At 37.7% G+C, this 25,078-nt stretch overlaps 1 protein-coding gene across 1 annotated transcript in view; it reads left to right on the top strand.

Moving 5' to 3' along the window:
• The window catches only part of XPR1 (xenotropic and polytropic retrovirus receptor 1), a 220,640-nt gene that overhangs the window by 172,216 nt on the left and 23,346 nt on the right, over positions 1–25,078 (top strand). Inside the window, exon 12 of the mRNA XM_027868455.1 lies at positions 15,258–15,424. Within this exon, the coding sequence (XP_027724256.1) occupies positions 15,258–15,424 (167 nt within the window). The remainder of the gene's footprint in view (positions 1–15,257; positions 15,425–25,078) is intronic.

The following is a 25,078-nucleotide window of genomic DNA, read 5'->3' on the forward strand; positions in this document are numbered from 1 at the left end:
TTCTTTATAATTTTGCAACATTCACTTTGTGTGTGGGATGGTGTGGGAATAGGGGCATCTCTTCCATGTACATTGTTGTAGTCACTGTGTATGTTGTTTTCTTGGCTCTGCTTACTTCCCTCTGCATCATTCTGTGTAGATTTTTCCATGCTTCTCTGCATTCATCACATTCATAATTTCTTACAGCATAGTAATATGCTACTATATTCATGTACTACAATTTGCTTAGCATTTTCAAATTGATGAGCATGCACTTCCTAACTTTTTGCTATCAAAAAAGTACTGGTGTAAATGTTTTGGTGCATATGAGAACTTTATTATCATTGGCCTCTTTGGCATATTAGCCCAGTAATGGAATTCTCTTGGGTTAAAGGTTATGGACATTTTAGTCACTTTGTTTACATAATTCCAAATTGTTTTCCAAAATGGTTAAACCAATTTGTATCAACAATGCAACAGTGTACCTGTCTTCCCAGAGGTCCTCAAATATTGACTGTTGTCATCTTTGCCAATTTTCAGACTATGAGATAGAATATCAAGGTTGTTTTGATTTTCATTTTACTTATGATTTGAAGCATTCTTTCATGTGGTTGTTAATACTTGGGAATGATTTTAAAAACTGTTTATTTATATTCTTTGACCACTTATCTATTAGGCAATGGCTATTTAACACACACACATACCCACACATCTGTTAATTGTTTACATATCTTGGATACCAGACTCTTATCAGAGAAAAAAAATTTTTTGGGGGGGCGCAACTGGGGTTAAGTTACTTGCCCAGGGTCACACAGTTAGTAAGTGTCAGGTGTTTGGTCTGAGGCTGGATTTGAACTCAGATCCTCCTGACTTCAGGGCCAGTGCCCTATCCACTGTTCCACCCAACTGCCCCCAGAGAAATTTTATAAAAAGATTTATTTCATCCCATTTGGCTGCCTCCATTCTTATCCTAGGAACGTTAATTTTGTCTTTGTAGAATCTTTTACTTTTGTGTAATGAAAGTTATCTATTTTATCTTTTGGACTTGCCTCTGTCCCTTGTTTGGTTAGGAATACATCTCTTACCCAAAGCTATGAGAAGTATATGATCTACTTCTTTTCTAATTTTTTTTTGTAATATAATCTTTAATATTAAGGTCACATATCCATTTAGAATGTGTTGTGGAATATGGTGTAAGGTCTAAGCCTGATTTCTGTCAGACTGCTTTCCAGTTTTCCCAGCAGTTGTTTTTTTTTAAATCAAGTAATAATGTTTTCTTGAGTAATTTATGTTTTCTGCTTCGTCAAATACTGGAATGAGTTCCTTTATTTCTTATTCTCCGTGAAGTAGTTATAGATCATAATTTGGGGGGGGGATAATTTTAAATATTTTTTATAATTCTAAAGATTTTTAATAAAGAGAAGTAATAAAAAAACAATTATGTAAGTTTCCTCATCTCTAAAATAAGGGGTTTGGTCTAGATGGTTTCTGAGTTCTCTGCCTTTTCTGAATCTGTGATTTTATGTAGTATTGAGTATTTGTTCAAATTTTTACTGTCTTCTTGGTGCTGCAAGAAGAATACAGGGTATAGGTGAGCTGTGGTACCCTTCCCTTTAGACATTTATAAAAATTTGTATATACTTCAAAATATCTGTGATCTTATCGTTGTGGTTACTCCCTCTATGTTATTCTATTCTCCCTCTATCACAGTCCATTTGCACTGCATTATTGTGTCTAATCATTGTCCATGCCTTCACAATTAGAGGATCTATTCCTCTAGTAGTGTTCCTCTAGAAATTTTAACATTCCATGAGTGCCAGTGTATATCAGCCTGTCACTTTGTTATCCCTTACTCATCCATTTCCTTGATATCTTTGATGTTATACTACAGCCTACTTATGACCACCATATGTCTGTTCATTACCCTTTGGGTAATTGCACTTTTCATTCTTTGGAGATTAATGTCTCATGGTTTGTAGACACACAGCATCATTGGAATATTGATATTAAAGATGAAATTTTCTGTCCAGGAGCAGCTTGGGAACATTGAAAAACAGAGTTTCCAAATTGCAGTCCATTTTGCTTTCTCATGTTCAGTTCTAAACCCAGTTCATCATTGTTAAGTGAGTCCAGTCCAAAATATAAATACTTATGGAGTAATAATAACTCCATTGGCAACCCAACCACTTTGTATGTCATTTGGACAATATACATTCTTCATTTATCTGGGGTTTTTTTTCCTGTTTGGATTGCAAAACGAATCACTTTCAAGTAGCCATTGAGGAGGTCTTATAATATTCTGGGTCTTGATACAGTCAGTATAGTGACTCCATGCTAGCCGTCACCCTCCTTATCTGATTATTTACCAGGTGTCAATTGATTTTGCCTCTAAAGCAACTCTTCGCTTTCTTTTATACCCTGGCTTAGGCCCACATTATATACATGAATTACACAGTTATTTAAGTTCATATACATTAAAAACATAATTATTTGAATGTGCTATGTAAGAGGAAAGTGAGGTAATTAAATTGAATTTACAAATTTATGCTTAATTACTATCCACCCAGCAAGACTTGCTGTAGAAATGGATGTGGCTTAAAAGTTGGAATAAAGTGGAGTAAATCACTGTAATCCTCCCATATTCACCTCCAGACAACCATAAAATAGTGCCCCCAGAAATCCTGGAACAGCAGAACCAGCAAAAAGCTTAGTCCAAGAAACTTGGAAGATCAGCAGAAAAGGTCTTTTTCACTTGAATAAAAGGGGAACGCAGTCCAGGACAGCAGCAGGCCCCACCTCAGCAAACCAGCGTGCCTCAGCATAGCCAGAGGAACAGACAGACTCCATCTCTGAGAACCAACCACCACATGCTTCCGCATAGCCCCAGGCAAACAAGCATCCTCCAGTGGCCAAACCTCCATGTGCTTCAACAAGCCCAGGCCAGACAGGTAGATGCCAACCTTCCAGGTGCCTCAGCAAAGAGGCATACCCACTGGCTCCCTGTATGCTTCAGTGTAGCCCTAGGCAAGCAGGTAACCTCCAGAGGCCAGACCACCACATGCTTCATTATAGCCCTAGGGAAATGTAGAAATACCCCGCTGGCCTCAGCACATACCAGACACCACGACTAGCATCCCAGCTCAGTACCAGGTAACCTGCCAGAACCCTATGACCTCCAGCAGCACCAGCCCCTCCCCTGCAGTATCAGTGCAATACCAGGTGAATAGCCAGGGCCTGTGGCCACTGGCACAAGAAGCCTGAGACAGTGCCCTTTCCACCCTGGGAGCAGAGCTCAAATTGAAAAGAAAGGAAAAAGACCAAAGAAAGATGAGCAAAAAGAAAAAAAAAAACTCTAACCATAGAAAGTTATTATGGTGACAGGGAAGACCAAGACACAAACTCAGAAGAGGGCAACAATGTCAAAATACCTATGGGCAAAACCCCAAAGAAAAATGGGAAGTGGTCTCAAGCCCAGAAAGAACTCATGCAAGAGTTCAAAAAGGAGCTTAAAAAGAATTACGAAAAAAGAGTCAACAGCTTAGAAAAAGACAACAACTACTTAAAACATAGAATTGGACAAACGGAAAAGGAGATACAAAAATCCGCTGAAGAAAACAACTCCTGAAAAGTACAATTGACCACATGGCAAAGGATGTACAAAAACTATCTGGGGAAAACAACTGCTTAAAAGTTAGAATGGGGGGGGCGGATAGCTGGGTGGCACAATGGAGAGAGCACCGACCCTGGAGTCGGGAGGACCTGAGTTCAGATCCAGCTCAGACACTTGACACTTCCTAGCTCTGTGACCCTGGGCAAGTCACTTAACCCCGATTGCCTCGCCCCCAAAAAAAGTTAGAATTGGGCAAGTTGAAGTGAATGATTCTAGGAGACATCAAGGATCAATCAAACAAATTCTAAAGAATGAAGAGAAAATAGAAGAAAATGGAAAATTTCTCATTGGAAAAACAGCTGGACTAGAAAATAGATCCAGGAGAGACAATGTCAGAATCATTGGACTGCCTGAAAGTCATAATCAGAAGGAGGACCTGGACAGCATCTTTTAAGAAGTTACCAAGGAAAACTGTCCTGTTATCCTGGAACCAGAAGGCAAAATAGGCAAAAGAGGTCCCAAAATAAAAAAATCCAAAGAACATTATAGTCAAATTATAGAAGTCAGGTCAAGAAAAAAACACTGCAAGTGACCACAAAGAAACAATTCAGATATCAGGGAACCACAATCAGGATTACACAGGACTTAGCAGCTGTGACATTAAAGTGAAACATAATATTCTGGAAGGCAAAAGAGCTAGGACTACAACCAAGAATCATCTACGTGGCGAAATTACGCGTAATACATCAAGAGAAAAAAATGGTCATTTGTTGAAATAGAAGGATTTCAAGCTTTCATAAAAAGAACAGAATTGAACAAAAAATTTGATCTCCAATATCAAGGCCCAAAAGAAGCCTAAAAAGGGACAAAGGGAAAAGAAAACATAAGAGATTCAGTGAAGCTGAACTGTTTACATCCCTGTATAGGAAGACGATACTTGTAATTCTTAAAAATTGTACCACTGATAGTACAGCTAGAAGGACTATACGTAGACAGAGGGGTATGGGTGTAGTGTGAATTTGAGAGAAAGACATAAAAAATAAGGGATGAGAAAGAGGAGTACACTATTTGAAGAAGAAAAGGAGAGATAGAATGGGGTAAATTATTTCACATGAAGAGGTGTAAAAGACCTATTACAACCAAGGCTTGAACCTTACTGTCAGCAGTCTTGGCTCAAAGAGGGAATAATATACACAATCAATTGATTATAGAAAACTATCTTACCGAACAGGAAAGTAGGAAGGGAGGAGATTAAGTAAGGGCAGGGGGTTGGGGGGTGCTGACAGAAGAGAGGGCAGATCAGGGAAAGTGGTAGACAGAAGCAAAACACTGTGGAGAAGAGAAGAAGTGAAAGGAGAGAGAGGACAAACGAGGAAAAATAGGAGGGAGGAAAATATGCAGTTAGTAATCGTAACTGTGAATGGGATGAAATCTCCCATAAAATGGAAGCAGACAGCAAAGTGGATCAAAAACTAGAATCTTAAATATTATTTACAAGAAGTACACTTGAAGCAGAGAGATACACAAAGAATAAAAGTAAAGGGCTGGAGCAGAATCTATTATGCTTTAGCAGAAATAAAAAATAGCAGAGGTAGCAATCCTGATCTCAGACAAAGCAAAAGCAAAAATAGACCTAATTAACAAAGATAAGGAAGGAAACTACATTTTGCTAAAAGGTATGACAGACAATGAAGTAATATCAATACCAAACATATATACACTGAGTGGTATAGCATCCAAATTCTCAAAGGAGAAATTAAGTGAGTTACAGGTTCATGACCAAACAAGAGATAGCATTACGAAATATAAAATAGATAATTTTGATTATATTAAACTAAAAAGCTTTTGCACAAACAAACCAATGTAACCAAGATTTGAAAGAAAGCAGAAACTGGGAAACAATCTTTATAGCATGTGTCTCTGATAATGGCCCCATTTCTCAAATATATAGAGAACTAATATATAAGAATATAAGCCATTCCTCAATTGATAAATGGTCAAAAGATATGAACAGGCAGTTTTCAGATGAAGAAATAAGAGCTATCTATAGGCATATGAAGAAGTGCTCTAATTTTCTTTTGATTGGAGAAATGCAAATAAAAACAACTCTGAGGTACCACCTCACACCTAATCAGATTGGCTAATACAAAAAAAGGAAAATGATAAATGTTGGAGAGGATGTGAGGGAAGTTGTGAACTGATCCAACCATTCTGGAGAACAATTTGGAATTATGCCCAAAGGGCAACCAAACTATGCATACCTTTATAGTCAGCAATACCACTATTAGGTCTGTCTCCAAAGAGATCATAAAAAAGGGAAAAGGACCCACATGTGAAGAAATATTTATAGCAACTGTTTTTGTGGTGGTAAAATGTTGAAAATTGAGGGGATGTCCATCATTTGGGGAATGGCTGTACAAACTGTGATATATGAATGTAATGGAATACTATTCTGCAATAAGAAATGATGAACAGGCAGATTTCAGAAAAATTTGGAAAGACTTGTACAAACTGATGCAAACTGAAATGAGCAGAACCAGGAAACCGTCGTACACAGTATTAGCAACATCATGTGATGATCACAGTTATGATTGACTCAGCTCTTCTTAGCAACACACTGATCCAAGACAAGTGCAAAGGACTTGTGATGGAAAATGATATCCATATCTAGAGAAAGAACTGATGGACTCTGAATGCAGATCATAGCATATTTTTTTCACTTTTTTTCTTTTTTGTGGGTTTTTTGATCTGTTTCTTTTTTCACAACTGTGATTAATATGGAAATATATCTACATGATAGCACATACATAACCCATATATCACATCGCCTCCTATTATAGCTAGGGGGGAGTGAAGGGAGGGAGAAAAATTTGGAACTCAAAATCTTGTAAAAATGAAATGCTAAAATGCTAGTGAAATGCCAGAATGCTAAAAATTGTCTTGACATGTAATTGGGGGGAAATACTATTAAGAAAAAAAAAAGTTGGGAACATTTTTGATAAATGGGGGGCAAAAATGTGAGATAGCCTGTGCAATGACACAGGGTTTCAATGACTATGTCTTTCTGACTAAAACAACGAGTATTGACTGGAAGTAGTTAGAGGTACTCTTTTTTCATGCAATGGGATAGATAGTTTTGACTATTTTGAAACTAATGATCAGGAGCTTACTGTTTTTTAAGAATGGGTAAGAAGCAGTGTTAAAATCAAGTAAGTAATTTTACACAAGTAAAGATTATTTTCCTAGGGCACATAGAATCAATTAAATGAAAAGCAAGACTAAAAGCTGAAAATCTAAGGAAGGTCTAATTGTAAGATCAACAAGCAAGGAATTTAGTAGTGAAAATGGAGAAGGAGAAAAAATCAGTCTACTTGTTTTTTAAAATTGATAAATGTGTTGATAGATAAAAATGAAACATTGATATAACATGTTTAGATTTTCAAAAATCCTTTGATAAGACTCAGCATTGAATGGAGTTTTCAAAAAATCTAGTTTCCCTCAGTTTGATACTTGGAAGGATCCATGATTTCATCAATAGTAACATGGACACAAATTCCAGCTACCTCCACGTTTTGTCATTTCTTCTCCATGCTGTCCTAGAAATCTTCCATAGAGGTTCAAATATTTGGCAACAATAAAGAGCTGGCATGGAGATAGGGAATAAAATATAGGAATAAGTAGAGACTTCCCTGAATAGAGACGTACATTGAGATTCAGTAGAGATCAGTGTCAGAACCTGTCTTCAAGTTTTTACAGATGACCTAAAGGAGTAAAAATTTCTTTTTGTAGATAACACCAAATCATCTTAATAAAGAAGTAAGGAAATTCAGAGCCAGGAGGAATAAATTGTAGAAACATAGGACTGTTGAGAATAGTTAGAAGAGTAGCAGATACAGTTCATTGTACAGAAAAAGAGAAAGCTATCATGTTTGGGCTCCTCTCCCAGCTCCTCCTCCCACCCTCTCTATCACTGTAAATCCCATCCCTCTCGGGGACAGGTTTTTGAAAAACTTCTCACTGTTAGAACTCTTCTTTATGGAAATCCTCCTGTGGGCCTTGTCAACTCCTTAGAATAGGAGCTTTGTATTCCCAGCACTTAACCACAGTACTAGTATATCATGGGCACTTCCTCAATGTTTTTTTTGATATTTTGATTGATGGATAGATTTAACTAAAATGAACTAAAGATTCAAGCAAGGCCCCAAGACATAAAATTTTGGCTCTCAGGGAGGAAGGTGGCAGAAAGAATTTGGGCCTTTCCCCCCCTTACACCCTCTAATTATTTCCCTTTGCTCCTCTCTTCCCTGTGCTCCCTGGTTATCTGATATTATTTGAAGCATAATTGTTTTATTTCTTAGCTTGAATACAGGTACATAATAATGATGGTAGTATTAGTAGTATTAGCATTTTTGTGGCACTTTAATATTTCCAAAATGCTTTACAAATATTCTGTCATTTCACCTTCACAACAACCCTGGAAAGTAAGTGCTGATGTTATTCACATTGTATAGATGAGGAAATTGAGTCAGGCAGAAGTTAAGTGACTTGCCTAGAGTCACACAGCTAGTAAGTATCAGAGGTTGGATTTGAACTCAGGTCTTCCTAACTCTAGGTCCTGTACCTTATATTGCATCACCAGCTACCTCCTTAAGTTTATTCTTTCATTCTCAGATGCCAGATCCAGTTAAATTATGATGAATTGCTTAAAGTTAAACATGTACATTTGTTTTCTTAAATGACTATGTTTTACCTAAATTGTATGTCTGATGATTGTTTTATTTTCCTATGAATCAGTGGTGTTTGACAGAAGAAAAAAGTTCCCTCTCTTACCGTGCCACAGGCACCCCACCTCCATGATAAAAAAGTTTTCTTATGTCTTGACATACTAGAAAGTGAAGTATCCTTTAGTAACCACAGGGCCAGGCATATAGTAGGCACTTAATCAGTACTTGTTAATTTTTTGTTAAAATACTTCTGTTTGACAGCATACCTATCAGGGAGACAAAATGGAAACATCTAATGTGTTATTAACAGGAAAGAAGGTAGGAAACCTTAATTTTATCTGCATAGAAATATGATGTTTCAGAAAGAAGTATTTATTGATATTTACTAAGATACTGAAGCATATGGGAGAGAGCAGAGGACAAACTATAATCCAGAATAATTTTTTTTCCCTCAATATTTTATTATTAGAGAAGGTACAGGAGCTGATCTGTTAGAACATTCAATTTAATATAAAAACAATTTAATAAGTGAATTCACTTGTTAATTGTATTAACCATATCCATATAAAATTTTGGTTGTTTTCTTTATGTAATGGTTCCACCTCCCTTTATTTTTGTCCCCAATGTTGTAGTGGTAGAGAATACATGGCACATAGACTGTAGCATTACCTGAGTACTGTCTGTAAGTTGAAAGTGAGCTTTGCTACTCAGATTTCCCTAGAACTCTGTATTTTTCCTTTGTTCCTCTCTGATTCGGTCTTGGATCATACTTATTTTTCCATACATTATAGCCCTTTACCTAACCCTGCCAATGAACTGTAAACTCCTTGAGGGCAGGAGAGATGACTTGTTTTTATCTTCTTATACCCTGCATCTCACATTGCTCGATAACATGGTAGTCACTTAATAAATGCTTGTTTAAATGAATGAACCCTGAGAGAATTTTCCCCTCCCTCTAACCCTAGACGGTTCAGTCAAGTGAGAGTTTTTTAAGGATGGGACACACATGGGCATATTTGTAGGCGGCTAAGAAGAACCACTAGATATGGGGAGATTGCATGAAGATTAGAGAGAGTGGAAATGATAGAGTGTGCAGTCTGCCAGAGAGGATGGAATGGAATGCATGTTGAGGGATTTACCTTAACAAGGAGAAAGGCCACCTCTTCAATGAGGTGGGTGAAAGTGGTAGAGTGATATTAGATGAGAAGAAAAAGTGAGCTCTCCATAAATTGTCTCTTTTTTTCAGTGAAATGAGCCAAAGCCCCTACTGAGAGGGTGGGAGGAGGGATGCTTTGTGTGTACACTTTAGGGGGAAAGGGAGGCTGTCTTAAGAGGGACAGTGTTTGAAATAACTACGTGGTGAGTAGAATAGAGAATTGATTAGAAAGGTATGAAAGGCTTCCTTCTAGTTTCCTCTAAAGTCCCACCTTCTACAAGAAGCCTTGGCCAATCCTTAATTTTAATACCTTTTCTTTGATACTCTCAATTTATCCTGTATGTAGCTTGTTTGTACATAGCTGTTTTCATATAATTTTGCATGTTTTTCCATTTTCCTCATTATACTATGAGCTACTTGAGAGCAGGGAGTTTTTTGCCATTCTTTATATTCCCAGTACCTGATGCATAGTAGTTGCTTAATAAAAGCTAGGTGACTGACTGACAAGGATTTTTTCTTAGCAATTTCTCCTAGTTTATTCTACCATTTTATCATCCAGAAAGGAATTTGTGGATGTAGAGCTCTAAGTACATTTCTGTTTGTTTTTGAAACAGTCATAGTCATTACTGTCAATATACCCACCCTGAACTGTGCTGTTTCTAAAGTAGCAGGTGTGTAGTACATGGAATCTTACGGCAGAATAGCAATGACTTGATTTTCTGTCCTCCTGAGCTTCACTGAAGAAGGCTGCTAGATTTTGCCAGTAGAAATCAAGATGTAATTGCTTTCCTAGAGTAATATGCTATTTTCTGTATGTTCCCTGAATGCCAATGAAGGCAGATGAGGAAGGGATGATGCCATACAAAAGTCCCATGAGGATGAGAAAGATCAGATGAAGGTAAGAATGCAGGCTACAGATTAAATCAGACCAAAACATAAAGAATATCATGGAATAGGATTTTACTTTAGTGTTTTTAGAGGACTAATAACTCTGAGATAGTCAGAGTTTAGTTTTCTTTGACTAATAGTGGTATTGTATTTTAATGCCTAATAAGAGAGGCATAAGAGAGAAAGAAAAAATAGTAACCCTGGGTGACTTTTGAAGAATTATACAACACTCTTGAAGGGCAGAATGAGTTCCAGGTCTTCTACAACTAGCCATGTGACTCTGATGTCATGGTCCTTTCCAAAAACGAAGGACAAAAACAGCAACAACATGACTCTGAACAAATTCCTTAACCTCTGTTAGCCTCAGGTTCCTTTCACTTCCAGCTTTAAGAATCTCTTCATAACTAGAAATTAGTCCAGTCCTTAAGTTTAGTTGCTTTTATTCAGAAACTACTTACCTAATTGCAATTCTTTTTACCTTTTTTTTCCACATCCTTCCCTTCTGTTATAATTTACACTTAATTGTCCATTAGTAGTTGAGAGAACAAAATAACTTCAATAGTAATACTTGACGTTATGCTTCAGAAAACTCAATTGGGAAATGTCTCTTGTCAACCCACTACATTTTTCTCTTTCATGATCTCCTCCCCACTAGAAAGCAAAATGCTAGCATGTATCATAGCATAGTTTGTGGTAATGTTTTTCAAATACGTTTTCTCTTGTGAGTATTTGCCTTGGGAAAATCCTTAGCATAGATGAGTGGTATGCTGAAAGATTATGTGCTTTGTTTGCCATTTGTCTTTGCAAACCTCAGCAATAGTACAACTGCAGGGTTCCCTTTTTGAAATGAGGTTGAGTTGCTCATTATTAAGAGATGTTACTTACTGTTCCCTAGGTCTCTCAGTAAACATGAAATAACAAATAATTTGCCCAAACATTTCTGACTGAGCCAAATCAATAGGTAGATTTCCTGAGACTTGTAAAATTGAGACTTAACCAAAAACAACTGTAATCTGGAAGTGACTCAGAAGAATCCATCTTTGATAAGAGAGAAAAGTGCTTCCATAACAAGTCTGGAATGTGTTTATCTCAAATCTTTCTAAAAAGTTTTTCTTTTTATTGTAAAAGTTGCAAACATTAATATTTCCCTATATGAGGAACTGAAAAATAGAGCTGTATATGAACCATGAATCTTCCCTATGTACAGCTTTTTTGATCATTCAAATTTAGTGTGGTAATAATTTCAACACTACCTTGCTTCTGAAATCTTCTCTCTCTTTTTTTTAAATTTATTTTTAATGGTCCATTGGGGACCTTTTATTTCTTTTCTTCCTTTTTTGAAGTATTGCTATCACTACCTCCCTACATCTCCCTCCCATTAAAAATAAAAGCTCAGGGGCAACTAGGTGGCACAGTGGCTAGAGCTCCGGCCATGGAGTCAGGAGGACCTGAGTTCAAATCCAACCTCAGACACTTGACACTTATTAGCTGTGTGACCATGAGCAAGTCACTTAACCCCAATTTCCTCACCAAAAAGCAAAAACAAAGCAAAAAAAAGGGGGGGACAGTTAGGTGGCACAGTGGATAGAGCACCGGCCCTGGTCAAGAGGACCTGAATTCAAATCCTCAGACCAGACACTTGACACTTACTAGCTGTGTGACCCTGGGCAAGTCACTTGACCCTGGGCAAGTCACTTAACCCCAATTGCCTCACCAAAAAAAAATAAAATAAAATAAAAAATAAATAAAAGCTCATATCTTGTAAGAAGTATAGTCAAGCAAACAATTTTATGTTTCATTGGTGTATGTCTCTATCTCTACACCAAAAAGTGGGAAGCATAAATCACCAGTGGTCTTTTGTAGTCATTACATTGGTCACTTAAGGCTTTGATAATAACTTTACTTTATGTAGTTTTAGTCATAAACTGTTCTCCTAATTCTTCTTACATTAGTTTGCATCTGTTCATACAAGTTCTCCCAGGACTCTGAATCCATCCCTATAAGATTACATTACATTCTCTTACCATAATTTATTCAGCCATTCCTCAATTAATGGGCATAACTTTTATTTCCAGTCCTTTGCTAGAACGAAAAAGTGCTGCTACAAATTTTTTTTGTATACATGTATGGATTTTATTACCTTTATATTTGACCTCTTTGGAAAGTATAAGCTTAGTAGTGGTATTACTGAGTTAAAGGTTATTCCAAATTTATGAGTTTCAGGGTCTAGTTCCAAATTGCTTTCCCAAATGGTTAGACCATTTCACAGCTCCACCAATAGTATATTAATATGCCTGTCCCTCACTATGCCCAAAAGGCTATAGAACTGTACATACCCTTTTGATCCAGCAATACCACTAGTAGGTCTGTATCCCAAAAAGTTCACAAAAAAAGGAGAAGGAACTATTTGTACAAAAATATTTATAGCAGTTCTTTTTGTGGTGGCTAAGAATTGGAAATTAGGGAATGTCATCAATTGGGAAATACCTGAACAGGTTGTGGTATATGATTGTGATGGAATACTATTGTGCTATAAGAAATGACAAGCAGGATGCTTTCAGAAAAACCTAGAAGGACTTACATGCAAAGTGAAGTGAGCAGAACCAGAACCTTGTACATAGTAACAGCAATATTGTATGATGTTCAGCCGTGAAAGACGTAGCTGTTTTTAGCAGTACAATTATTCAAGTCAATTCCAAAGGAATTATGAGGAAAAATGCTATCCACATCTAAAGAAAGAACTGATAGAATCTGAGTGTAGATTGAAGCATACTATTTTTCACTTTTTTTCTTGGTGGTGTTTTATTTTAGTTTTCTGTCTGTGTCTTCTTTCACAACATGATGAATATGGAAATATGTTTTGCATGATCATACATCTATAACCTATATATCAAATTGCTTACCATCTCAGGGGAGGGAGGGAGAGAAAATTTTGAAACTCAAAATTTTAAAAAATGAGTGTTAAAAATTGGTTTTGCATGTAATTAGGGAAAAATAAATATTAAGGGATTATGCCTGTCCTCCAACATTGTCATTTTCCCTTTTTATCATCTGTGAAAACAGATGTATGTATGAGGTAGAACCTTTTTCAAATTTGCATTTCTGCTGTTATTGGTGATTTACTGTGAGGAATACCTCTTCATATACTTAGACCATTTATCTATTGGAAAATGGTTCTTGCTATATATTTGACCTATTCCCTGTCCCTTAGATTTTGGGCCTTTATCAGAGAATTTTGCTACCAAAAAAACTTCCCTGTTTAACTGTTTGCCTTCTAGTTCCAATGCAATGATTTTATTTGTTCATAAAATAGCCAATTGTATGTTATTGAAATTGTCCATTTTATCTCCTGTGATTTTCCCTATTTCTTGCTTAGATAAGAACTCTTTTCCTCTCTGTCCATAGTTGTGAAGTCATCTCCTTCCTGGCTCCTCTTATTTGTTTGTTATACGTAGGTTATATATCCTTTTAGAACTTATGGTTCTGTGTGGTATGAGATGTTAGTCTAAACCTAATTTCTTTCAGACTTCTTTCCAGTTTTCCCAGCAGTTTTGACTCATAGTCTGTCCTTCCTTACCTCAACATTTGGAGCCCTTAGGTTTATTAAATACTATGGTCTTATTCTAGATTGCTTCTGGATTATCCCAGTTCATCCATTTTATCTTTAAGTATATTACTTGAATCACTCCAGTCTGTCTCCTGTTTTTAACCATATTTATTTTTGGTGGCATTTTAATGTACCCATTACATTTGAATCTTGGCACGTGTTAAATGAAAAATATTATGACTAAGCCGTGATAGATTCTGTCTCATTTTTAATTTTTTAGTACTTTGATTAGACTAACCTGTTTAAATTTAGTATAAACTAATGTATTTGTGCCTGTTTTCTGGTGTTTTTATATTAGAAAAGCAACTAATACAAAATCACTGAGAACATTTTAAGTGATAGTTCTATAGCTTACAATATGAAACTACAATATAGCTACATTATGAAACACTTGAGAACAGTATGCCTCTGAAGAATTCATTGGTACTTTTGAATGTTATGTGATTTTTATTTAACATTTTATTTTTCCAAATTTGGTACAATAGCATAAAGCACCAATAAATCACATTTCAATATGTCAGGTGACTTTTATGATTTCATTGACATGAGCACTGCCTCTGCCAATGCAGATTACAATTCCATTGTGACTTCATATATAAATAAACCGCAGCATGCATAGAAAGATTTTTACATTGTCAGAGTAGACTTGAAGGAAAGTCAACATAAAATACTCTCATTAACTTAAAAGATGAAATCATATGCATAGAAAATTCTGTTTTATGTATCAGTCTATTTCCATTTTCACTTTCCCTAGAATTTCATCTAAATTTAGAATTTGGTCTACTTGCCTACACTACAAAAAGATACTAACTACATGACAGGTCTATTGTTCTGTACACAATAGAAACAATCCAAAAGTTTCTTAAACCAAACAGTGTTAGCAGTGACTTTATTGTCAGAAGAATTTTAGACTTTTTCTTTGACTTGACCTTAAGCTGCCACCTTATGTCTAGAATTAAAATAATATTTTTCTTAATATTTGGATTTTGTTTGTTTTTGTGTTGATACATAGCAAAGAGCTCCCAAAAACTTCGCTTTCAAAAATATATATAACCCCTGCTCATAATAGATGAGTAGTAAATGTTTATTATTGACAACAAATTTGAAGGACTCTTGTCATCTGGCCTTCATTGAGCAACTGCCCTGTTTAGATGAAAAATTTCTTTGTTGTCCTTTTATGAGAACTTGGTAAAGAATTTTGGTGTTGATTATTGGGAATTAATGAATATTTAATGTTATTAAAATCTACTTGTTTTCTTTCTATCCCTCTCTTCCTACTCTTTTGCCCCCCAGCCCGAGACCACTCAGACACCTCAGTGTTCTTTTATCTTTGGATTGTCTTCTGTGTCATCAGCTCCTGCTATACCCTCTTTTGGGATCTGAAGATGGACTGGGGTCTATTTGATAGGAATGCTGGGGAAAATACCTTCCTTCGGGAAGAGATTGTCTACCCCCAAAAGGTATGTACTCAAAATGTTGATGTTTGTGATAAGTTTTGAACCATCTCAGGGCATGATATAGTATCATAAATCATGTATTTCAATTTGGAAGGGATTATCTAGGCCAGAGATTCTTAACATTGGGGTCTGCAGATCAATTTTGTGAGGTCTGTAAATTTAGACATTTTTATTTCAATATCATTAATTTCCTTTGCAATCCCATGTGTTTTGTGTATTTAAAACATGATCATGATAAGGGGTCTGTATGTTTTTCCAGACTACCAATGGGTCTGTAATGATAGAATTGAGGGGATTAGGACTGTGATTAATTGTGGAGATCGAGTGAACCACTGACTCCATCTTGTGACTCAGTTCTGAAGCTAGCTTAGTTCTCTTTCTATTTAGTTATGGATCTGGTCTAGATTCTGTCTTGTGAGAAAACTTTATTCAGTTATGAAAATTGGGAGAAAACTTTATTGCATTGATTGAACCTAGTCCTGCATAGCTGGGAAACTGGACCACCTCTCCCTGCTGCTAGAGACCCTTAACCAAGGACTTTGGTGTTGCTGACCAGCAACCTGGTCAGATGCAAAGGTCTGTGCAAGGAGTTTTCTCAGAATTGTACATCTCAAGCAACCCATATGTCATCTGGAGACTGGCCCCGTACTGATTAATCAGTTATTGTTTTCATGTTCCTTTGATTGTATACAGACACTTGGAGAGAGTTGCATACCTCTCTTTCTGAATTCAGGGAATTGCACCTGTTTGCTTGGAAAGTCTCTAATCTTTCCTCCAATTAGAAATCAGATTACCTAACGTTGTATTGTTTCCTCTTAATTAGTCTTATTTGACTATTTGTTTTGAATGTATAAAAATCTGTCTCCCCCTGTATTTGGGGTACAGGCCTAAGCTGAGGAGGTCTCATCTCGGTTTGTGGGGCAGTTGCCATGCATTGCTCAATAAATTGATGTGCTTGGAAGATCAAATCTTTGTTTCTTCTTTGCTTCATCTTTCACCTGCCACAATAACAGAAAGTTGATCGAGGTCAACCCTAATTTCTAGATTAAGAAATTATTTGCCCAAGGTCACAGAAATGGCAAGTAGAACCAGAGTTGGAACCCAGGTCTTTTGATTCCAAATCTAGCTCTTTTTCCGTTATATCGTTCTATTTCTCATCACTTAATCTTTCGTGTGCTGTAGATCAAATCCTAATGCCGCAGATATGATCACAAAGCAGATCAGTTTAGCAGAAATACTTCCCACCCACTAATTTCAAAAGTTCTCATAACCAGATCCCATTCCAACCAGTGGACAATTGTGATGTTCTCTTAGAATTCATTGTAACAGGATGTGATTTATGTATTTGTCGTAGTCGTGGATTTAGAGCTGGAAGGGATGTCAGAGGTCACCTAGTCAAGCCTTTTCAATTTACATATGAAAAAACTGGGACACAGAGAGGTTAAATGACTTGTCCAAGGTAAAATAAGTTTAGTAAGTGGAAAAGCTAAGATTTAAACTCGGGTCCTCCAGATTCAAACTCAGGTCCACATCCAGTGTTCTTTGGAAGAACCCATAAAATTTTTATACAACTTCTTTGGGAAAACATTTAGAAATCACTGGTTGAGTAAAAAAGGAATTGTTTTTTATTTTGTTTTTTAAATGGGTCTCTTTCCTGCGCTATGTTAGAATGCCATTAAAACGTCTACATTGTACTATGAAGAATCTGCGAGCTGTGATGTTAATTGACAGAGGGGGGCTATTTCAGATATAGATGGAGGATTAAAGATGGAAGAATCAACAGTGACTCTAGAAAGGCTAAGGAAGGTAAATTCACAATAGCAAATGAGATAATATTTATAAAAAAGTATTTAGCACAGTGCCTGGTACATAATAAATGCTATATAAATGTTAGATATTAGTTATTGATAGCAATGAGCAAAACAATAATCAAGCTACAATAATAGGAATGACTCACCTTTTTAAAGGTCTTTAAAGTTTACAGAATGCTTTCCTCAAAACAAACCTGTATAGTAGGTATTAGATGATCATTGTCTAGGTTAGGGTTCTTAATCTTTTTTGTGTGTCTCACGGACCCCTTTGTCAGTTTCATGAGTTTATGAATGCCTTCTCAAAAGAATGTTTTGTTTTATGTTATTGAAAGAATAATTAAACAGTTATTCAATAATTGAAGGAAATGCTAAACTTCAGTTAGAGGCTAATATTTAATTTTTTTCCAATAGCCATTCGCAGACTCCCTGGAAATCTATCCATAGACCTCTTGCCAGTAGACCTCAGATTGAGAACCCATGGACCAGATGAGGAATACACTTCTCATCGATTCATTTTTAGTTGTCTTGGTTGCGTACAAGAACTACTTTAATTGAATGAATGAATATTTCTCTATGGAAATTTCAAATATTCCCAGTTGCTGCTGTTAATTCATAGTAATAATAATGCAAGGTTGTTCCTTAACTGTCTCCTGGAAAATGACGTTGAAGGAAAGGGGGGGAACACAGTTCTTGCTTTTATTTGCTTAAAAATTCAAAAAATCACTGATAATATTATTCATTATTAAGTACCCATTATATGGCAAGCACCGTGGCAGGTGCAGGGGATACAACATAGACAAAAATAAGTATAATACAACATGCTCTGGGGAGGGGGAAAAATACTGACAGCTAAAGGAATCAGGTAAGACTTTGTGGGGAATGCATTGTATGAGACAAATCTCGAAAAAATACAAAGATTCTCAGAGGTATAGATAAGGAAGATAGTATATTCCAGGCATGGAATGCCTGGAGGCATTCATGAATGCACATGCACATGAATGCATGGAGGGCATGGAATGAACTTTCCAGTTTGGGGTACAATTAGAACAGGAGAACACTGTAGATTTAGTTAATCTAAATTTTAACAAAGCATTTGTAAACTTTCTCTTGCTATTCTTTTGGAAAAGATGGTGACATGGGCCAGACAGTATAGAATTAGTTGGTTTCAGACCTAGTTTGAAGGGCCAGGCCCAGAGAAAATCATTAATGATCCTATAGTAGCTTGGGAAAAAAAAGTCTGGAGCCAAGGATCTGTGAAGGACTCTTTTAAAAATTTGTTAGTTATCTGAATTAAGGCATTCATAGCATGCTCATCAAGTTGATAGTGTCAGAATTAAAAAAAAAAAAGTTCTTAACAGGAAAGAGCATTGGGTTGGATCTCATAAAAATGAAACTCAGTAGGATAAAGGTAATGTCTTACACTTGGGTTCAAATAGTCAGCCTCAAAAGCATACGATGAAAGGTGAATGGTTAGATAGCAGTATTTCCACCAAAAAAAGAAATCCATGAGCTAGAGGACTACAAATTTATTATAAGCCAGCAGTGTGCTGTGGCAGCAGAGAATGGTAACATAGAATTGAGCTACATTAATAGAGGCATGATGTGAAGAGCTAAGATAGACCTCTTGTACTTTGCCTTGTTTAGACCATCTCTGGAGTATTGTGTTCAGTTCTGGTCACCAAAGTGCCTAGGACATTGATGAACTGTAGAACATCCAAGGGAAGAAAACCAGAATTGTTAAGTGCTATATGAGAATCACGTGGGGCAATTGGGATCATTTGCCCTTGAGAAAAAGACAAGACTTGGGAGACATGACGGCTGTGTTCAAGTATTTGAAGGGTTGTCATGTGGAGGAAGACTTAGATTTGTTGGCAGGACTGGCAACAGTGGGTGAAAGTAATGGAGGACAAATTGAGGTTTGCTGTCATGACAGCTGTCCTAACAATTAGAACTTTGCAAAAATAGAAATGGACTATCTCAGAAATTGGGGATTACTCGTCATTAAAGATCTTGTAGCAGAAGCTGGATATTTGTGTATATTATAGGAGGCATTCTGTTTATGTGTGAGTTGTGATCTGTACTCTTGACTCATTTCCCCATGTTTTATTCTGTGAATAGTGTCAAAAGGGATAAAATTGGTAAGAGATCATCTTTTTACTAGAAAAAAAAATGAACAAAATTGGTTAATAGGAAGATGGTATCTAAAACAAGTGATGAAATAGTAAGAAAGCATCTAGCTGCCCTTGATATTCAAGTTACCTAACACAGATGAGCTACATCCTTGGGTGTTGAAAGAACAAGGAAAAGAAGTGGAAAGATGGAGTCAAGATGGTGGAGCAGCAGGAAGCAATACAGCAGAGCCCCTCCTCTCCTACAAAGATCTAGAAAATGCATTAGACTGAATTATGATCAAGAAATCCAAGGAAAAAAATCCCAGTGAGGCATTTTCTAGCCCTTTTTGGCTTAGGGGGAGAAAAAGAAATCTGCAAACCCTGGAGATAGGGTCTGGCCAGGAGCATTGCAGCATGTAGGGAACAAAAGATGGCCAAAACTAGGTACCAGGGAAAGAAGTATGGGACAAGAAGAGAGCTTAGGGGATTCTTGAACAAGAGTAGGGTGCAGGAACAGGTGCAATCTGCCAGCTCTGTCACCTACACCTCCATCACCCAGTTCCCAGTCACAGATCCAAGGTACACACAGGAGGAGAACCACCTGCATTTAGAGGTAGTGGAGAGGAACAGTCTCATAGTTGGTCATAAGACATGAGCAAAGAACAAGTTCAGAAACAAACAGTAGTTATGTGACTTTGATCATAGGAGCAAAGCAGGGATTCGTTTCTAGCCTCCACTCTAGGTTCCTGGAGCCTACAGTGGAATAAACAACGCAGGAATCTCAGATCAAAGGGACTTCAGTTCAGTCACCCTGAACCTATAAAGTTTCCCAGTGGCTTATCCTGGCTGAGTCCAACAGTAGCCTACTAAAACTCCCAACCAAGGACAAGCTGACAGACTCAAACCTGGTAATGTTAAACTTGGATTAGAAATTTACTCAGCTCAGACCAGAAGGGCTGTGAGCAGACTTCACCTGAGATTACATCTCTTGGGAGCATTGAAAGCTTGCAGGTCCCCAGCCTGTACTGTGAAAGTAGGGGACAAGAACAGAAGCTCAGTCCTGACCTTCACCCTAGAAGTGTGCAGAGCCCAACCCTAACTCAAGTCCAGAGTCAGAAAGCTGGAAGAGTAAGCAAAAGAAGAAAAGAACCTAACCATAAAAAGCTACTATGGAGGGAATCTCAGGGAAAGATTGTGATAATCATAATGAGTCAGCATTTCTTTATCAAGAAAAGGTCATACCAGACTAAACTTATTTCCTTTTTTAACAGCATTACTAGTGGTGGAAATACTGAAGATATAATTAACCTACAACATACCCAGTCCAGTCAGAGTGCCTACTATGTGCCAGACTCTGTGCTAAGTGCTAGGTATACAAAGAAAGGCCAAAAGCAGTCTCTTCTCTCATGGAACTCACAGTCTAATGGAAGAGACAACATGCAAACAACTGTGTGCAGACAAAGCATAGACAGGACAAATAGGAAATAGTTAACGAGAGAAAGGCACTAGAATAAAGAGGCATTAGGAAGGACTTCCTCTAGTAAGTGGGATTTTACTTGGACCAAGGAAGCCAGAGGGTGGCAATTAAAAGGGAAAGAATTGCAGCCTCGGGAGACAGCCAATGAAAATGCCCAGTCTGGAAATGAAATGTCATGTGTGGGGCCAGTGTCACTAGATCTCAGAGTATGTTAAAGAGAATCAAGTGTAAGTATATTGGAATGTAATAAGAGGCCAGGTTATGAAGAGTTTTTAAAAGCCAAACTTAAGATTTTATATGTGATCCTTTAGGCAATAGGGAGCCACTGGAGTTGACTGTGTGGGAGGCAGTGACATGATCATACTTGTACTTTAAAAAGATCAATTTGATGGCTAAGTATAGAGGATAAACTGGAACATGAAGAGACTTGAAGAAAGTAGACCAACCAGAAAACTACAGTAATAGGGAAGTTAGGAGTAGATGAGAGTTTGGGGGGAAAGATAATGAGTTCAGTTTTAGATGTGTTGAGTTTAAAATATCTGTGAGACGTCTAGTTTGAGATGTCCAGAACATAGTTGGAGACATGTAACTAGAGGTCAAAAGAAAGGTTAGAGCTAAATAAAGCTATCTGAAAATAGTCTTCATCGAAATGATAATTGAATACATGGAAACTGATGAGATCACCAAGTGATTAAAGTCCTCTGTGTCATTTAAAGTTTTTCACAACCTGGCCCTTTCCTAGTCTTCCAGTCTTCTTATACTTGACTTCCCTCTGTTTAACTCTTCACTCCAGCTGCCTTGGTCTTGCACATTGCCCTTCGTCTCCTGTCTCTGTGCCTTCACACAAGTTTTCCCCCAGATGCCTTCCTCCTCTGCTCCACCTTTCAGAAGCCCAGGCTTTTTTCAAGATTCAGCTCATGTTGTTGTTTGCCTTTCATGCTTGAAGAGGACCAAAATGACATCACAGTGTTAGGGTCAATGTACAGTGTGTCCATCTATGGCTGAACATACTGATAAGAGCTCAGAAGGCTCTACTCCAGGTTGGGCACAAGTAATCCATATGACCTTTTGGGAGGGAGATGTCTCTAAATTTGTGCATCTCACATTTCTTTTGAGCCAGCACAATTCTGCTTTGCTCATAGAACAAAGAGCACTTTCTTTGATGTGGACACACTATGCTGGATGACCCTGTGCCAGTGTCTCCCATGTCTCACAATTGATACCACAGTTCTCCGGAGAGACCTTGAGAGTGTCCTTGTATCATTTCTTCCATCCAGCATGAAAACACTTACCTTGTATGAGTTCTCCATAAAATCATCTTTTAGGCAAATATACATTTGGCATTTGAACAATATGGCCAGCCCATGGGAGTTGTACTCTCTGCAGTAGAGTTTGAATGCTTGGCAGTTCAGCTCAAGAAAGGACCTCAGTTTCTAGTACCTTGTCTTGCCAGGTGATCTTCAGAATCTTCCTAAGACAATTCAAATGGAAGCAATTCAGTTTTCTGGCATGGCGCAAGTAGACTGTCCAGGTTTCACAGGCATGCAGCAATGAGGTCAGTAACAATGGCTCTGTAAACCTTCAGTTAGGCAGCCAAAGACATCTTCTCTCGCACACATTATTTTGGAACCTCTCAAATGCTAAGCTAGCTCTGGCAGTGTGTGCATCAACCTCATCATCTATGTGTGTCTCCCCCGAAAAAATACTACCAAGGTAAGTGAATTTACCACAGCGTTCAGAATTTCTCCATTTGCTGTAACTGATGGTTCCGTGTATGGATGATGTGGTGCTGGCTGGTGGAGGACATCTGTTTTCTTGGTGTTAATTGATAGGCCAGATTTAGCACAAATGGCAGAGAATCAATCCATACTCTACATCTCAGCCTCAGAGGCTGCATGAAGTACACAATCATCTGCGAACAAAAATTCACACACCAATTCTTCATCCATTTTAGTCTTGGCTTGTAGCCTTTTCAAGTTAAATAATTGACTGTCATTGTGGTAATTGACCTTGATGTTGTCTTCCTCCTCATTAAATGCATCTAACAATGTTGGGAAAACATCTTGCTAAAAAGCTTGGGAGCAAAGCACATAGCCCTGCTTCACTCCATTAGTGACTGGGAAAAAACAAAAGCATTGTCCATTATCCAGAACCTGTGCAATCATGCCATCATGAAACTGGTATACAATACTGATGAACTTCTCTGGGCAACCAAATTTTGCCATCATCTTCCACAGGCCCTCATGACTGACAGTATCAAAGATCTTGGTTAGATTGATAAATGTTGTATACAGACATCTGTTCTGTTTCGGGAATTGTTAGGCAACAAACACTGTGTCAGCCATTCTTTGGCCCTTTCTGAAGCCACACTTGCTTTCAGGTAGATGACCATCTTCCAGGTAAAGGATCAGCCTTTTAAAGACTCTGGCAAGAATCTTGCCAGCGAAGTCTAAGAGAGAGACACCCCTCCTCTCCCACCGTGATTGTCACAGGGCAACCTATTTCATTTTCCTTTATGGGGGTAGACAGTAGAGGCATCTTTGATCTCTTGGGGGATAACCTGTTTTTGCCTTATAACCTGTAAGATTGCAGTCAGCTTTTGCATGAGCAGCAAACCCCTTGCCTTGTAAATCTCTGCTGGAATGGAGTCAGCACCAGGCACTTTGCCACATGAGAGTAGCCTGATGACATTCAATACCTTTTCTTCAGTAGGAAGTTCAGCTAGAGAAGGATTGACTTCAACCTGAGGTATATAGTCAGTGGCTTCAGCATTGGTTGATAATGGTCTGTTGAGAACACTGTGGAAGTATTCAGCCCATCTCTCCAGGATAATCTACCTTCTGCAGGAGGCTTTTCCTGGGCCCCCAGATACCAGGGTCTTCCCCTCCCATGTCACCGTCTATCTACTCTGAATACATCTTATATATACCTAGTTATTCCCCCCCATTAGAATGTGAGTTTCTTGAGGGCAGAGACTTTTTGGCCTTCTTTAGATCACCAGCACTTTGTGCAGTACCTGGTACATAGTGGCCACTTCATAAATGCCTGACTGACAAAATTTGTGGTAGCCTTTCACATTATTCTTAGGAAGAGGATGGAGAGATTTGGCCTAGACCATAATGTAATTCAGAGTGAAGCTAGGAGGAGGAGTGGTGTGCTCTGGGGCTCAGTGAAGTCCCAGTGTTCCTTGGGTTGTTTTGTTTTGTTTTGTTTTTTATTTAGTACCGTAGGTAAAGAGGCAATTGACATGCTTATTAAATTTGCAGATGATAGGAAGTGGAAAAGTATAGCTAATACTTCACTAATGCAGAATCCAAAAGGCTTAATCACATCCAAAGAAATTTAATTAGGATAATTGTAAAGAAAATACCTTATAGGTCAAAGCATTAAGCGTATTCTGGATATCATTATTATTTCTCACCTGTAGGTTATAGATGTTAAAATTTGTGTTTGTTATAGTAGCAGTCACTAAAAAATATTTTAAGATTCTTAAAGGGAAAATGCAAAACCCCTGGGAGGCTGGGTGGTAAACATATTACCTCAGTCCTTCAAGAATCATTGGTGTGAGTATTTCCTTCACCAGTGCAAATTCCCTTTTACAACTTAGTAGGTGGTTTAGGAGTTTTGCTGAGGCTGAACAGTTCATCATTCTGTGGCCTACCTGGTGATGAGCACAGTTGTCACTATCCTTGTTTTTTTAAGAGAGGAAACTGGGTTTAGAGAGGCTGTGACTTCTCCACAGTCACATGGAGAATAAATAGTAGAATTTAGACCTGAAATCTGAGAGCAGAGCGAAGAATGCCTTTTCCTACTCCATTTCAGAAAGGGGCTCAGGCCAGCTATTTCATCATTCCCCACCTGACTACATTCCTTTAGAGTCCTCCAACATGCCTGTACCCTGGATACCTTCCCTCCCCTCTAACTTGCCCGCACCTTTTACCTTCCTTTTATGTGGTCTTCCCCCGTTAGATTGTTAGCTGTTTGAGAAACTTTTTCATATTTGTGTGTCTAGCAGTTAACACAGTGCCTCGCCTAGTGGGCACTAAATAAATGTTTATTGATGTTCTTTCTCTTCCACCATGCTGCTGTGACTAAAAGTGATGAAATTATTTCACTATCATCACTAAGAATTGTCTGGGTGTGTCTTCTGGGCAGCTCAATTTATGCTGGCACCCAAACTCAGAAAGTTAGACTGCGTCTTTTATACTGTGAAAAGAAATTCTCATCTTTACACAAACTAGAGAGATAATTTACTGAA

The sequence above is a fragment of the Vombatus ursinus genome, unplaced genomic scaffold (assembly GCF_900497805.2).
Source record: "Vombatus ursinus unplaced genomic scaffold, bare-nosed wombat genome assembly UNPS02014789.1, whole genome shotgun sequence".
NCBI classification, from domain to species: domain Eukaryota; kingdom Metazoa; phylum Chordata; class Mammalia; order Diprotodontia; family Vombatidae; genus Vombatus; species Vombatus ursinus.